Raw genomic sequence first — 16,576 nt, forward strand, 5'->3', positions numbered from 1 at the left:
GTCTTCTTTAGGGATGTGACGAAGCATCATAGCAGGTCATCCACAGAGGCTGGTGAATTTCTGTTGAAGAGTTTTGAGATTCAGACAAAGCTGTGGCTGATGTGATCTAGTATTGATGATAACCCCATTGTGAGCTTGAGGTTAGATTGGACAATCTTATGAAGGCCCTTCTAAATGGCAGTTCTGTGATTCTGTGCAATTATAGCGCAATTGATCACAGAAGTTTTGTCTAATTTTAAGGTAGAGGGAACTAGCAATTGTGAAATGCAGTCCCCTTGCAATATTCCTCTGGAGGTCAACAAGGATAAAAAGTTATTTCTCTGAGTTTTTCACAGAATTGCATCCTATATACCTATATTCAGTGATGAAATTATCCCCAGTTACATTTTGGATATAATTCTCCCCTGTTGTCTGACTTGAGTCTTTCTCTATTCATTGCCCCATTTTTGTCTCCTGTACGTGCTGTCAAAACTGCCACAGCCTGACACAGCTGGGAAAATGGTAGCATCTAAGATGTCTGGATAAAAAGCAGAAGAATTAGAACTTGACAAATGTGAGCTCAAGTCCAAGTTTCCTTCAATGGAAGTACTACTTTCACTCTTTTCTGGTACTAATAATATTTATTTCAATTTATTATTTTCTTGGGGATTTTTGCTGAAATGAACAGTCTTTAGGGCAGGTGAGAAGACCTGAAGGGATTAATTCTAATGCAGTACTTCAACTTCTTGTGCAAGTATTGGCATTTTATCGTGCAGGAGGTTGTACTTCTACTGCATGTACTTGTACTGTACTTCTACTGCTTGTACTTCTACTGAAGGGATGGTGTGTGATTACCAACATTTTGCCCAACAAAATCTTGTATGTATGTGTTTGGAGGGTGAGTCTTAATTTTAGGAGCACTGTATGTTTAGAAAGGAAGGCTGACCTTTAAGATGGAGAATGGAAAAAAAAGTACATCAACACATTAAAGAATTTTCATAAGTGTACTTTTGCTTTAATAAAAAATTAAGTTCAGAGAGAAATTTATGAGAATTAAGACGATTGCAGACCTGTGAAGGAAAGGGAAAAGGATTGGCAAGACCAATTTTATGATTGAGGAAGTATAAGTTGTGCATGAAGCTAATCAGAACAATCTAATGAGTAGATGAACACTGATTACAAGAAAATGTATGTTTTTGTAAAGATACTGTAGGAGAGACATTTTTGCAATGCTTTCTTAGTAGTGATTACTACTGCTTAGTACTGATACTCTGGCAAACAGAATAGAATCACCAAGCAAATTCATATTAATAATTTTCAAATGAACACTTGCATGTGTCCTTTTCATATTTTATCAGGAGGGTGGAGATTATAATTTTGCTCTGAATAACAACTGCTAGATTTTAGAATATTACCATACAGAACACATACCAATGTTTAAAAAAAAAAGGTAACCTAATAAAATTAATTCCCTTCCAGTGTGAATTATTGGTTGTACATAGGCACAAAAGAATTTCAAATTTAAAACTAATTAAAAAGATCTCTTTAGTACAAAATACCTCTTCTGTAGATCTTAACTTTAAATAATTTTTTCCCGCGGCAGTTACAAAGTCCTGAAGCTAGTGGTATGTCATATAAAAGCTTCTCTGTAGCAGTAGGCTCAGCATCGCTATAATTAAACCTTCCTCGCCTTGATTTGCAGCCAGTCTTACTCCTTGCAGGGAGGGAGCTTACTCATCAGCAAAGACAAGACCAGGGGCAGGCTTCAAGTTGGGAAACACGATTTCTGAACCTGATGTGGACTGGAAGCAGGATATAGGAAATAAGGAGTGGCGGGAGGGGGACTTTAAGTAGCGAGAACCCATTTTTAACCCACCTCAAAGTTCTCGGTGAACAGGGGCGCGAGCAACTTTGCCACCTGCTGTCGCCCGGCAGCGAGAGTCCCTCTGGAGGGAGTCCTGTCCGGCCAGCAGCCACGGCCTCAGGGAGGGAGAGGGGCGCCTCAGGAGGGGCGGGCTGCAGCATCAGCGGCACTGACCCCCTCCGCATTCACTCCCGGTCCCATTCCCATCCCCGCGCCCTGTCGGCATCCTCATCGCGCATTTTCCCACCTCCCGCACACCCCAGCGCTCTCTGCCCCAACCACCGCCCCCTGTCGGGTCTGCTCTCCATCGTCCGGGCTCCAGCCTGGCTTTAAATATTTCCGAGCGGGATGCCAGCCCCTCCTCTCCTCCTCCTCCTCCTCCCCCTCTCCCCGCCTCCCCTCCCGCGGAGCAGTCAAGAGCCGGCGGCGCGGCTGCCCCAGCCGCTCCCACAGTCGGGCGAGGGGTGGCGCGGCAGGAGCTGTCCAACTTTTCAGCACAGTTTCCTCGCCGCTGCCCTCAGGAAGGCGGCAGCCGCCGCCCCTGCCCGCACGCCCGCCCGGCGCGGCCCGACCGCCGGCAGCATGGAGGCGGAGAGCAGCAGCGGCTTGTCCGCGATGCCCAGCGGCAGCGACGGCGGCAACGACGGTAGCGGGGGTCTCAAAGCCCCGAAGCATCTGTGGCGGCAAGATCAGCACTACCCACCGCAGCTGCGACAGCACCAGTTCCTCCAGCACCAGCAGCACTCCGGGCAGCCGCCGGCGTCTCCCGTGTCGCGGGGCCGCTGCCTGGCCGGGGCTCGCGTCAGGCACCGCGGCTACTCCGACACGGAGCGGTACCTCTACTGCCAAGCCATGGACCGCGCCTCCTACGCCGTGGAGACCGGCCACCGGCCCGGCTTGAAAAAATCGCGGATGTCCTGGCCCTCCTCCTTCCAGGGACTCAGACGGTAGGAGAGGGCTTGGCCCAGCGCTCCGGCCGCGCGTGTGGGGGGTGCGGCGGAGGAGCGCCGCTCCCGGCCGCGGGGACGGGATTCAGCGGGGTGGGCACCGCGGGACCCCCGTCCGACCGGCCTGCCTTCCGCCGGCGGCAAGGATAAGGAACGGGCACCTACGGTTGCGGAGGCTCCGAAAGGGAGGTGGGCTCGGGGTGCGCAGCCGTGCTGGGGACCCCGGGCTGGGACGCTGCAAGGAACCCCCGGTCAGGGCTCGCCTGAAGCGGGCGTGACCGGGGCACGGGCGGCGCCGCGTCGTCCCGTACACGCCTGTCTGTGGGTGGAAAAGCGGCCACGAAACACGTGGGTGGGAGCGGGACGGCGTCTGTGCGGGCACGGAGCCGTGAGCGGGGCGGGCAGCGGGGCCGCGTTTCTCTGAGCCCGGCGCCGCTCCGCTGCCTCCCCGGCTGCCCCTCCTCGCTGAGCTGCCCGCGCTCCCCGGGAACCTTCAGCGCTGCTGCCGAGCGGGAAGGACGCAATTCGTGTGATGTTTTCACAAAGTTAAAATAATGAGAGCTCTGGGGGGTGGGAGACAGTCTGGCAAATCCAGGGTTAGGGTCCTGTTAGTTTGAATGGGCTTAGTTGAGAAAATAGGCTAATGGTTTCTTAGCCAGAGGGAGGACTCCGTCATCTACTAGTCTATTGTTCCCCTTTAAATGAGCTGTGGATTTATTTTTCAGTGTGTAGCTTACCAATGCCTATTTTACCCTTGACGGCTGTAACAGGCATCTGTTTTAAAATAAAATTCTCTGTCAAAATCAGAAAGATGTTGAATCTGAAAAACCAATTTATTATTCGGACTTCATATTTAGTAGCTGGAACCACTTCCTTTGAGTAGAGAGACACACGCTTGCACTTGAATTTTAAGCAGACATTGTGAATAAAGGATTTATGGAGAGAATGGTGGGCAGAGGGACAATACTTGATATTGAGGGACTCTGTAGATTTTTGATTTCTTGGATAATCAGATTTTTATAGCGTGATATGCTTGATGAATAAATAATAGAATCCTTTCTCAATGAAGATTGCTTTGTGTGTTTCTCTGGTGCACACCGCATTCTTTATTATGGAGCCTTGGCCATAAATCTGAAAAAGACATACTTGAATATACTCTGGCAGTGTTAGCTCTATTTCTGCCTAACAGTAACTTCATGTCCACTTCATATATGATTAAGAAATAAAAAGAGATCCAGCAATTGTAAACTAGAACTATATTTTCAAATAAGTAATCTTTAAATATGTCTTTTAATATCTTTGATTTCCACACAGCTGTTCTGTTGCTGCACATTTGTATCCCTTCTGTAAACTTGTTCTTGTCTGAAGTTAATGATGTTAAATTTTTCACCATGTAAGATTGGAAAGAAAAAATAAGATTCAAAAATTAACAAATGTTCAATTTAAAGCTTTTTTCAATACATTCCTGTTTCTTTTATATTAAAAAAAACCCTCTAGGGGTCTAGTATTTTTGACCTTTAAGACTGAGTGCAGAATTTCTGTTTTGTAATGGCAAAACAGCTTAATTTTTATATATCATAATGGTTGACTTGAATATATTCAGCATTATTCCATAAGTGATTAATTATTGAGGGGGTACTAAGTCAAGGTGGAAAGGGAGAGTACACATACTATTTCTTCTATTAGGATTTCAGGGCCATTTTTAAATTACAATTCACGTGACAGCTGTTTAAATGGGAATTAAAACTTCAATCTGAAGTTTCAATATGAAACTTCAATATGAAAAGTATTTTTGTTTTTTAACTCTTCATTCTATTTCTATTCAATTAGCATAAAAATGTTGTTTTGACAAGACATGCTGCTTAACTGAGGTCACTGAATTTTATTTTAATTTTATGGGATTAGTAAAAATGCTTCAGATGTGCTTCCCTTTTGGAAGTAGTAAAGCAAAGAAGAGTAAAGAAGTTCAATATAATTCACCATCAAATGACTTTCTTAGAATAAAGTCTCGTAGTAAAACATCTTGAATGAAGCAAACAACTATAGTATGGAAACACAAAGTGAACTGTAACAAATTGCTTTACAAATATATTCAAGAAATATCAGAAAAAGGGTGGTCTTTCCAGGACTTTCATTTCAAGGTTTCCATCAATTGCTACTTTCCCCCGCTTTTTTGCATAAAAAGCAAAGAAAAATATCTTCTTATTCTTGTAAAAGCAGTGACTTGCAAAAACCTCCAATATTTTTGTGGAAGACACCTGTCCTTTTAGAAGTATTGCGGTTCCCTTTTCGTATTTAGACATTTTTATACTTCTCCCCTATTTAAACTGTTTTCAAAAGAACATTCCTGAATGGATTTCTTTCCTTTGGATTTATTGTGGTGTAAGGAGACAAGCTTGTATTTCAGAGGACCTCAAATTACTCTGAATATGGTAGGTAAAACTGTCTAGAACTGGGGAAAATTGCATATAAAAGTATGGAAGATGCATCAAAAGATAGGGGTAGTATAATACACTGATGTCTCAAATGTCAAAAAATTAAATCCGTGTAATTGTTTTTCCAGAATTTATTTTGTTTCACTCTACACATATCACATTTCTGAAAACCTCAATGAAAACCATAAAGGACACTTAATAAACCAAATATGCAACTTTGAAGTATTTTCTCTTTTAAGTTTGGTAGAGAACTTAAAAATATGTAACAGTTGTATTTTTCAAAAGAAATGAGAAGGAGAAATTACATATGTTACAATTTGAGTTAGAACTGACTAGTACATCTTTATTCAAACTGAAGAGAATTTACATTTAAAAGGCAAAATCAGCTAGCATAGATTCTAAACTATATTAGTTGAAAAACACTATGTGCTTGTAGTTTGTGATACTAACTACTGCTTATAATCACTCCAATGCTTTCTCTGTCTCTTCATGAGCATCACTAACTTTGCACTCAACTTATTTAGAACACTGCTGTAGTGACTTCAAGGAATACAGCAGCATTTCTTTATACAGAAGGATATGTCAGGATCATCGACTAATGTATTTTGCATAAAAGTCAAGATTATTCGTGCATTTTTAAATTAGAAGGTAAGTGTTTTTAATTCATATACACAAAAGCTGCACAAAAATCAGGATAGTCAAGAAGATGATTGTGATTATCTGTGATCTGTGATCCGGGGGTTTTTGCCAGTTGTTTACTGTGTGGTCTTGTGCAAGTCATTTAATCTCTCTCTGACAATATTTTCTCTTATGTAAAAGAAAAACAGAAACAGGGTAATTACAGATTCATGCTAAAGTGAATTTTTAGATCACAGAACAAAAAGAACTATGTAATAATAAATAGCAGTCGTGGAATTGAAAAATAAATACTTCGACTCAAATAATTTTCTAGTCAATAACACAAAATACTCCATGTAATAAATTAAGCTACTGTGGTTATCTTCATAAATTTCAGGTACTTCTTCACGCATAATTAGCACTGTTGTGTGGTCTATATACACAGGCTAGTTGTTTAAAGAAAACCCCACCTGGGCATTTTTAAAGTCCATTAGTCATATGTCAATCAAATAATCTTGCCATATCATCTTTCTATGTTCTATTTTTCACTACTGAAATTTCAGACTGAAAAAATTAGAGAACAAACACCATCAGTCTTAATTCCACTAGTCGTGGAATTTCCCAGGATGTTGTATACTTAAAATAAATCTTAGTCTCCTAATTTCTTTTTGTCACGTTTCCCAGGCAATTATTATTTTACAATATGTCCTCTGTAAATTTTATCTCCAGTGTTGTTTTGGCCTAGGATTTCACAAAAACAAATTTTCATCAGTGCTTAAAGATAAACATCCATGCAATGGGGAGGCAGCACTAGGTTTTACAATCCAGTAATCCTTGTGTTTGTTCCCTATTGCTGTCTGTTTAAAAAACTAATTTCATAAGTGAAAAAAAGTTTAAGAAACTACTTTCATTAAAATTAGTTGCTGTCAAAAAAATCTACTTGCTCTCTTTCCATTTCATGTATGGGACCCGGTCTGACCAAGTAGCATTCATTACTGCATTGCTTACATATGAAGATTGCTCTAAAGTATTATTTTTCTTGAAGTGTCAATCTTGTCCTTATACCACCCAATAATAGCTAATAAACCAGAATAACTCTCAAAATTGAATGCAGCATAATATTTCTGTTGCCCAGAGGCTTTATTCTCTATTAGGAGAAGAAGGGAAGTTTATGAATTAGTGTCTCAACTTTCTGAAGTCTGGGATATTGTATACCACTCTAATAATTTAGATAGATTAACTCTTGGGCTTTGTAGCTACATATGGAGCTATAAAAAGAGTAGCTACTTTGCAAATCTGTTTGGTTCTCCAATAAAATGCACTCTTTCCATCTTAGGCCCCATTCCTTCCTCCTGCTTGGTTTGGAAAGCTCCTCTTCATCTATTATATCTTAGCTACTTCCACACAGACAAAGGAAAAGGAAGAAGAGTGTTTTCTAACTTACAGGCCCATAAATAACACTCTCAGAATTTAGCAGCAGTTTCTAATTTAGAATTTTTTTGTTTACTTGTTTGGCAGTGTATTATTGCTTTGTTTACTACTACAGAGTACTAGCACCCAAGATGTTAAGATAATTGGCATATGGTATCCCTACTTCAGACACAAATAAATTTTATGTCTTAGTAAACATTGTTGAATTACTGTTCTTTTTAATTGTATGTCAAGATAAATGAAATAAGAAACTCATGTTGTCAATATTTTAAATAAGTGACTGTTAAGTGTGTTATTTTCATGTTTTGAAAGGCTTACATTTTCTGATTGTTAAGAGTTGTGTGACCTGAACTATATGAGTAGCATTAATTTTCATGCTGCTGGAACTTGTAAAAATACGAGCTTTTAAAATTCACATATTCAAATATATTTTAATATGAATGTTGCTGAGAATGAATGGTTCAGATTTCTTAATTTAGTAAGTATACACCTAATAATTTAACAGGACAATTTCTTCATAATCAAACAGAGAATAATCAAGATTTAAACACTCTTTAAAAAGATGTGGCTATATGAAGTTCTACTTAAAATTATTAACATAACTGTTTTATATATTCCTATATTTTAAATAGGCATTAATATAGCAATATTATTTGAGTATTAGTGAAGATGTCCATTGGACACACAAGCTCATGGTGCAGGTCAGTGGTGCTCAGCTGATGTTGTAAACATGTGGAGACAAGAGGTGCGCAGTTGAAGAGTAATTTAGATGGAACTTTTGTGTAAAACACTAAAAGAACCTTAGTAGTTTTCTTTAAAAGTCATCTTCAACAGAGTTAAGTAATATTAACTGCATTGTAGACTTTCTTTAGAGAAGACTTTGGAGCTAGCAGGAGAACCTGTGAGATTCATGTTAAAACTATGAGTGTGAGAGGAAGCTGAGGACATACAAGAAAGCATGGCAATACTATTTGACTGCTAAATAGTTTGTCTCAATGGACAAGTTCCAAGAATGAATTTCTTGCTACTGGAAGGCGAAGGTTTAATGAAAAAGAGTGTTGGACAAACATCACTCTGTGTCAGTTGACAGGGTGATCTGAAAGTAGGTTGGTCCTTGCCAATGTGAAGAATGTCAATGTTCCTTCCCCATCGTCAGTATAAGGTATTCAGCAGATCTAGAAGAGATTAGCTTTATTTTCATGAACAAGAATACAGGTTATTTCTTAGAACAAGAGGATTTTTTTGGTAATAGAGTGGATCTGCCACCATTTCAGGATCAAATCCAAAGCTCTTCTTGTAATCTAAAGAAACTAGATTCAGTAATTAGAAATTAAATTTAGTATTGTGTGTTTAGACTGCGTATTTAAAGGTGACAAGGTGACAGTAACATTTGATAGTAGGAATGAAAATGTGCAGATAAGATTTTAAATTCTGTTAATGTTTATTTTGATCCTGTTACCTGCATCTCTTCCTTGATGGGCCTTGAAGGCCCTAAGTTACATATAGCAAGGATTACAGGAGGGAAGCAATAGCTGTCTACTAATAGCAATTACTAACAGCAGTTGGTAGCTAGGACATGTCCCACATTGTTCATTCTCCAAATTATTTTCAGAGGTATCTGTCCTATCTCCTGTGTGTTCCTAATGTTTTAGTGTGCTCTGCTGTGGAGATGTCAAACTAACCCTTTAGCTTAGTAATGTGGCTGCCATTGCACATATGTGCCTGGCTACTTTCAGTTATTTTAAATAGGTCTGTATTACAGTGTTACATGACAGTATTTGTGCCAAAGTTGCAAAGTATCTTTTAGGCAAAGTATCTTCCAGTAAAGAAAAATAACCACACACTGATGATAAATAAGACAAATTCACCTGCTCAGGTGACTTCGCACATGCAAGCAAATATGAAAGGGCCAAAGAGAAATTATGGATATATAGCACTTTACAATCATGGAATCATGGAATGATTTATGTTGGAAAGGACCTCTGTAAGTCACTTGGTCCAACCATTGCTCAAAGAGGGTCTGTTGAGAACAGATTGCCCAGAGCAGTGTTCAGTTCAGTCTTGAACACTCCCAGGAAAGGAGGTTCTACAGTATCTCTGGACAAACTACTTCAGGATTTGACTATTCCATGGTAAAACGCTTTTCCACAATCTAGTCAGAATTTGCTGTGCTCTGACTTGGATCTTTTGCTTCACATGATATCACTGTGCACTTCCAAGAGACTCACTCCATCTTCTTTGAATCCATTCTCTGATCAGGGAGGCAGCATAGTTCCCTTGGTGCAGTCTTACAAATGTGTAATAGCAATTTCACAGGTCTACGGGGAAATGTAGTGTTCTTAGTGTTGTTTTCAATGCCATTTATTACATACACAGCAAGAGGAATGACTGATTCCTTTGGTAGATTAGTTTGCATAGACTATCCCCTCACTCGCTCCTTGTCTGGGATCTGTAACATCTCTCTGATTTCATGGGGAGAGTTCAGCTGCAAGAAGACTCAGGAGAAATAAAGACAGGAAAATACCACTGTGATTTCCAATCAAATAGTTTGTTGAGGACTTTAATATCTCTCAGAGATGTTATGAATATTTCCATGCTTGTTCCTCTTGCCTTGGCCCAGGTGATCTAAGGCCTATACAGCTTCAGACAGGAAAAATAAGCATGATGGGAATGGTTTTCTCTGGCCCATCCATCCACCCTTCTAAGTCCAGAAATTAAAACAATGAAAACCAAACTTCATTCAAAAATCTCTGGTCCAATACTTGAACCTGTGCTCTGACTGCTGAGCTTGACTTTCTGTTACCTCCAGTTTCTGAGGTTTCAGTTATGCCATTCTAAGGTTTTGGTTTTCATGACACAATGCCATGAAAATTGAAGATTGCAAACTGGGTTTTGAAACCCCAATTACTTTTTTCTTTTTGCCATTGGCATTATAAGCTCTTCCAAAAGATGTTTCAAAATTTGGCCTCCCTGGGAAGAAATTGTTCTTGACTGTGCAGTGTAGAAAACTTCTCATAAGCTTATCTCACACAACAAGAGAAGCCTAGAGGGGAAAAAAAGTGCAAAAATCTACCATATTTAAGGACTTGAAAGTCACTAGAAAATTCAAAATGTATGTGATAAGAGCTTAGCTTGGTTTAGTTGTTCCTCCTGGACCAAAGTCTTAGAGCATTATTAACACAAAAAAGTAGTAGTGTAAAATGAGTGCTTGGTCATATATGAGTGGAGTAATAAAAACCTCAAAACATCCAAGAATTATTGGGTGTATATTTGAACACACACACAAAGACAACTAAAACAAATTCAGTCACAGAGAATTAAGTCCAACTCTGTAAATTTAGAGGGGTTCAATTAATAATAAGTTCTTATTAAATACAGAGCTCATGAGGCAAAGGTTTATTTTCCACTCTTCTAGGATATGTTATAACAGAGGGGTGAAAATCTCATGTCTGATTCTGGAACTGAGAAACCATTGGATGATCATCACTCAGTTATCACTACAGTTTTTCAGACCTGTATTTTGGCATGTAGTCACGTTTGTGCTTGTTTACATCAGATGATCATAAAAAGTAATGAGAGTCAGAGCAGCTGCTATTCAAATAACCTTTCCTGTGTTTTGGAAAGGTAATTAGTTGTTTATCTTCGTTTTCAATTATTTCCTCTACACCCATAATTTTAGGTTAAACTCATAAACTTCCTCTGTTTTTTTATTTATTTTTTTCTCTCCACTTAGGAAATGAAATAGCATCAAGTACTTCAAGGCAAAGTTAGGTTCTCAAGAAACAGAATTTTTATGGAAGTGAAAAGACATGCTACTAGTGAGAAAGTAAATGGAGGAAGGATAAACATTCTGTTGATCAGTTTTACTCACTGTTATAATATCAAATAAAAAATACCACAGATTTGAGGTGCTTTTTTGTGGATGCACTTGTGGGTGCTCTTCTCTCTCTCCCTCTGTCTCTCTCAAACATTTGAGTGAACATAAAATAAAACATTACTAATGTCCTATCCAATGACAGGATAAAGGGTGGCTGGATGTACATATGTGCTCCAGGAACTGATGCTCATATAATTTCCCTCTTTCTACTTACAAACGTTAGATTATCAACAAGTCAATTTCTCTATGCAGGAATGTTCTAGGAATTTTTAGGCATAATCTGTGCTTGGCTGAGAATAAAACCAGTTCACAGTTGAGATAGGCATTTTATATATTTACATTGTTTGTAGGGTTTCCCATGTGTGAGCAGAAAAATGTCTCTGGGATATTTAACATTACAAAAATTTCACTAAGATCTATATTATTTTCATCAGTGAGTAAGGAATGCTTGCCTGAATTTCGAATTTCCTTTAGCGTGACTTAAAAAAAATGCTAAAGAAATGGATAACATTAACAACTAGTAGCACTCTGAGGACACTAAGAAACAAAGATATTGGATAGAAATTGATAGGAGGAAACAGAGCCTACCACTAAATCTTCACTAAAATTGTCTGGCAAGTCTCACCCTTTTTTGGCCAGTGTTCTCACTGGCTTCTGTCAGTCTATCTCTGTAGTGATTTGTTGTCTTTCCTTAGGAAATAAATAAATTTACAGTCATGCTTAATGACTATAACTAACTGTTGCTAACAGTAACAGGAAGGGTGCCCAGCTGGAAAATATAAATTTTCCTAGTGTAGCCAACAGAGCAGTTTAGATGTATGGCAGGAGATTGTTCTGAGCAAAGTAGTTTTCCTCCCACCTTATACTGCCAGAAACTTTACATGTCATCAGGAAAGTAAAACTAAGCTAGTTTCCTGTGTTGATCTCCTGAAGACTATCAGATTTAAGAAGGATTTTGTCTTAGCATTGTATTTTTCTTTTGGAAAGGCTGTACAATATTCAAAGTAACTTTTTGTTAAGGGCATAGCAGACCTTTTATATAGAAATTCTAAAACTGGATGGCAAAAAATATCATCAATTTATTGGCTTAGAATCCTAAAGATGAGAGATTTCATAGCTGGAAGAGAGCTCATAGCAGAATCAGCTGTACCTGTTGCAGATATTTTCTTTCTTGCTCGCTTTCTTGCTTTCTCTTGCTTTCTCTTCTTCTTTGTCTCTCTCTATTTCTTTTTCTCTCCCCCTGTCTCTCTCTTTCTCTCTTTCTCTCTCTTTCTCTCTCTTTCTCTCTCTTTCTCTCTCTTTCTCTCTCTTTCTCTCTCTTTCTCTCTCTTTCTCTCTCTTTCTCTCTCTTTCTCTTTCTCTCTCTCTCTCTCTCTCTCTCTCTTTCTCTCTCTTTCTCTCTCTTTCTCTCTCTTTCTCTCTCTTTCTCTCTCTTTCTCTCTCTTTCTCTCTCTTTCTCTTTCTCTTTCTCTTTCTCTTTCTCTTTCTCTTTCTCTTTCTCTTTCTCTTTCTCTTTCTCTTTCTCTTTCTCTTTCTCTTTCTCTTTCTCTTTCTCTTTCTCTTTCTCTTTCTCTTTCTCTTTCTCTTTCTCTTTCTCTTTCTCTTTCTCTCTCTCTTTCTCTTTCTCTCTCTCTCTCTCTCTTTCTCTCTCTTTCTCTCTCTTTCTCTCTCTTTCTCTCTCTTTCTCTCTCTTTCTCTCTCTTTCATTCCCCTCCCCCCCCACCCCCCCCCCATTTTTGGTGGTCTAATCTGGTACTTCCTTTCTTCTACATCATTCCCATTTTTAACCCATACCTTTCCTTTCATTATGTAACATGTCCAAAACTGTTTCAAACCTCTGCGCTGGATGTGCATGAAGCAGAGGCCTATACAGATTTTTTTTATGCAAGGTATGGCTCATATATTTACCCTAGTTTGATGACTGATTTTTTTTCCCAACAGCATGGAAGTAGTCTATCATAAATGGTTTTTAATGCACAGTAATGCAAAATGCTCTTTAATAAAACTGCTACCTAATGCTGAAGTTCTGCAGTTTCTACCAGTTGTGTTCTTGCAAATCCCCAAACAGATATCGAGTACTTTGAGCTTGTGAAGCATGAAAAATGCCTATAATCAAAACAGCTTTATTTACATCAAGTAACATGTAGTATAGGGTCTGTAGGAAACCCTCTTAGATTGCTAAAACTTTTGATGCAACATTCAGTAGTCTATAAACCTCTAGAAGAAAAGCTTGGAACTTGATAGTCCTATTGAAATAGCAGGCAAACATTGATGCTATAGCAGTAGTAGAAGTGTTAGTGTAATATAAGTGCATTTTATATAAATATAAAATATTGGTTTTGGTTGGGTTTTTTTAATTGAGAAATGCATGCTCAAAGGAAACAATCTAAGGAAGTAACTTGAAGTGCCTCTTTTCTTGGGGTGAAATATAAAGAAAATAATTAAATTATTAATCGTTAAATTCTTATGTCTATTTAATAATGTAGCAATATAGCATAATCCAATGAATGGAAACAACTGACTAGTCCTTACATGGATCACACTCAGAAGCAAAATTATATCAGCAACATTTCAACTGTAAAAGTTCTCTATACACTTGTCCAGAATAAGCATTAAATCTTTTTAGACCTATTTAACTTTTAATGAGAAATTTTAATGAGAATAAATGTGGTTGAAAAATTAATGACTAGATCAAGGAAGAAGAAAATTATCAGATATGGCAAATATTTTTTGTATTGCTTTAGAAAACCTTGGTGCCCATAATGCAAATTAAAATAGTTGTTTCTATCTAAATTTAAAGACCTATCTTTTGTTAAATTTATAGCTGCCCTTAATAAGAGTAAGGAAATGTGATGTGTAATTTTAAATACAGGTCAGGGAAAAAAACTTAGTTTGAGATGATGGTAACAAAACTGAAAGAGCTAGGAAATTAAGCTGATACAGAAAATTAGACTAATGAGCAGATTGAAACATGCATGCATTTTCTGTCCTCAAAATATAGGATATTCAAAAATTTTTATGGGTACATAAATTGGATATTAGCTGAAAAATTACACTTGAGTAGATGTCAATTTATTTCATATTACAGAACTTAGTCACTTATATTCTTGCTTTATATACTTTGGATTAAGTTTAAGGTAATGCATTTTTACTGCGTGCCAGATAGTGAAAAATACATACTTCTGCTTCCACGACTACTTCCCCTTCCAAGAGCTATGTGTAATAAGCTAATTGAAGTCCAAATTTCAGTAAACTTTGTCCATTTAGAATTTTCAACAGGGAGGTGGTAAGACCAAGAGTGCCCAGAGCATTGCTGTCTTTACAAACTTATTTCTAAGGAGAAATGCTTCTGTTAGAACTAAAAGATTTTGGTTTAATATGAGCCTTAACATTGCAAAGCCAGCTTCATCACTTGTGTGCTCTTCTCATCAAATAAAAAAGGAGAATCAAAAGAGAGTTATCCAAGATAAAATTCAAATGGTTCTAGCATTTTTTAGCTGTATAGTTTTATTCAAGTAAGAAACTGAATGCTTTTTCAGGATGCTGCTCTGTGACAGCAGGTTTTACAGTCATTAGCGATTGATATGATGGACTGAACACATGTTTTAAATGCCGGGTATCAAGTAAGAATTCTAGTAGCAATTCACCTCCATTCTTACTCCAGCTCAAAGGTACTGAAGTGTGAATTTTTGTTTAATTTATTAAATTATTTAAATTTATTTACAGATTTTTGATTCTCCAGTTCTACCCTAATTTGCAGCTCAGAAAAAAAAAAAAAAGATTATTGTTGTAGATGGAAAAAAATTCCACAACTTTAAATTAAAATAATCAATGAAAATTAATTATGAATATCTCAGTATGAACTTCATGTTCTGAAGAGTTGAATGTATTACAAACTGAGCAAGCAATTATTTAAAACGCCCTGGAACAGCTTGTTTGCAAAAAATATGTTTAAAGTGAGTGGCAACTTCTAAAGTAGAACACCCCATTTTCAGTAGAAAAATAAATAAAGATGCCAGGGCATCCCGTGCTTTTTGCTGGTTTCCTAAGTGCAAAGACTTTGACACAACAGGTGTAAGTCCTTCGGTATCTGATCCCCACTGTTGTAGTTTCTTGCCTGTAAGAAAGGATATATGTCCAGCTGATCAACTCTTACCCCATATGTGAAAACTCTGTAAGAAAATCGAATATGTTTGTGAATATGTATGCCTCAGCAGGAAAAAATATGCTTAAAGACAGACTAAGGTACTATTAATGTTCTGTTTTCAAAGTTCTTACCATGATATACATGTAAAATTGCATGTCTTGAGCAGAAATCAAAACATATAAAACACTGACTGATATTGAATAGTTTGGAAATGTTGAATTCTGCTTTTCTGTCTGTTATTATAGGTAATAATGATGATTAACTGATTGTGTACTGAACATATACCCATTTCCTTGCTTCTAAGAAATTGTTCTAGGACTTACATAGCTATTTTAGTTTATGACATGGATTGTATTAACATTAAGGATGGTATCAGAGATTAAAAAATAAGTTACTTTTGAAATACTTAATTTTCCAGCTGGATCTTTCAGCTTTAATTTTACTTGTGATTGTATCTTCCTCAACATACTTAGTGTCTCTTTTTGTTATTTAAATATTATTAAATTTGGTTTACCCTAAGTTTAATTTTATACATCTTAAAGAAGATAATTTCATTTCTATAATGCTGTTATAAAATTTAAAAAGTGTTTCTGAAAACTGTAGTTAAAATAACTCCTTTTTCAGTAATTCCTAAAATCCACATTAATAAAATCTAATGCAGTGATTATGCTATTTTGGTGGATCTGAAAGGAACTGGATTAAGTCCAGAGAATTTTTAGTGTTGCGTTTTTATCATAGATTTGTTTAGATTGGAAAAGGCCCTTAAGATTGTTGAGTCCAACTACTAATCCAGCACTGCCAAGTCCACCAATAAACTGTGTCCCCAAGGGCCACATCTGCATGTCTTTTAAAAATCTCTAGAGATGGTGACTCAGTCACTTCCCTAGGCAGCCTGTTACATTGCTAGACAACGCTTTTGGTGGAGAATTATCTACTAATATCCAAACCATTTCCTTTTGTCCTCTCACTTGCTACCCAGGAGAAGAGGCCAATCCCCACCTGGCCACAGCCTCCTTTCAGGCAGCTGTAGAGAGTGATAAGGTCACTCCAGAACCTCCTTTTCTCCAGGATAAACACCCCCAGCTCCCTCAGCTGCTCCTCACAGCACTTGTGCTCCAGACCCTGCCCCAGCTTGATTGCCCTTCTCTGGACTCTCTCCAGCTCCTCAGTGTCCTTCTTGCAGTGAGGGCCCAGAGCTGGACACAGCACTGCAGGTGTTCAGTTAGCTCATGTTCAGCTGATGTCACCAGCATTCCCAGGTCCTTTTCCACTGTGCAG

The 16,576-nt window shown here is 38.1% G+C and overlaps 1 protein-coding gene across 1 annotated transcript in view; it reads left to right on the forward strand.

The window, feature by feature from the left end:
* The first annotated feature begins 2,425 nt into the window (after positions 1–2,425).
* PDE4D (phosphodiesterase 4D) overlaps positions 2,426–16,576 on the forward strand; it is a 350,395-nt gene continuing 336,244 nt past the window's right edge. The window contains exon 1 of the mRNA XM_066568867.1: positions 2,426–2,790. Within this exon, the coding sequence (XP_066424964.1) occupies positions 2,426–2,790 (365 nt within the window). The remainder of the gene's footprint in view (positions 2,791–16,576) is intronic.

Source organism: Molothrus aeneus, chromosome Z, assembly GCF_037042795.1.
Source record: "Molothrus aeneus isolate 106 chromosome Z, BPBGC_Maene_1.0, whole genome shotgun sequence".
Lineage (NCBI taxonomy): Eukaryota > Metazoa > Chordata > Aves > Passeriformes > Icteridae > Molothrus > Molothrus aeneus.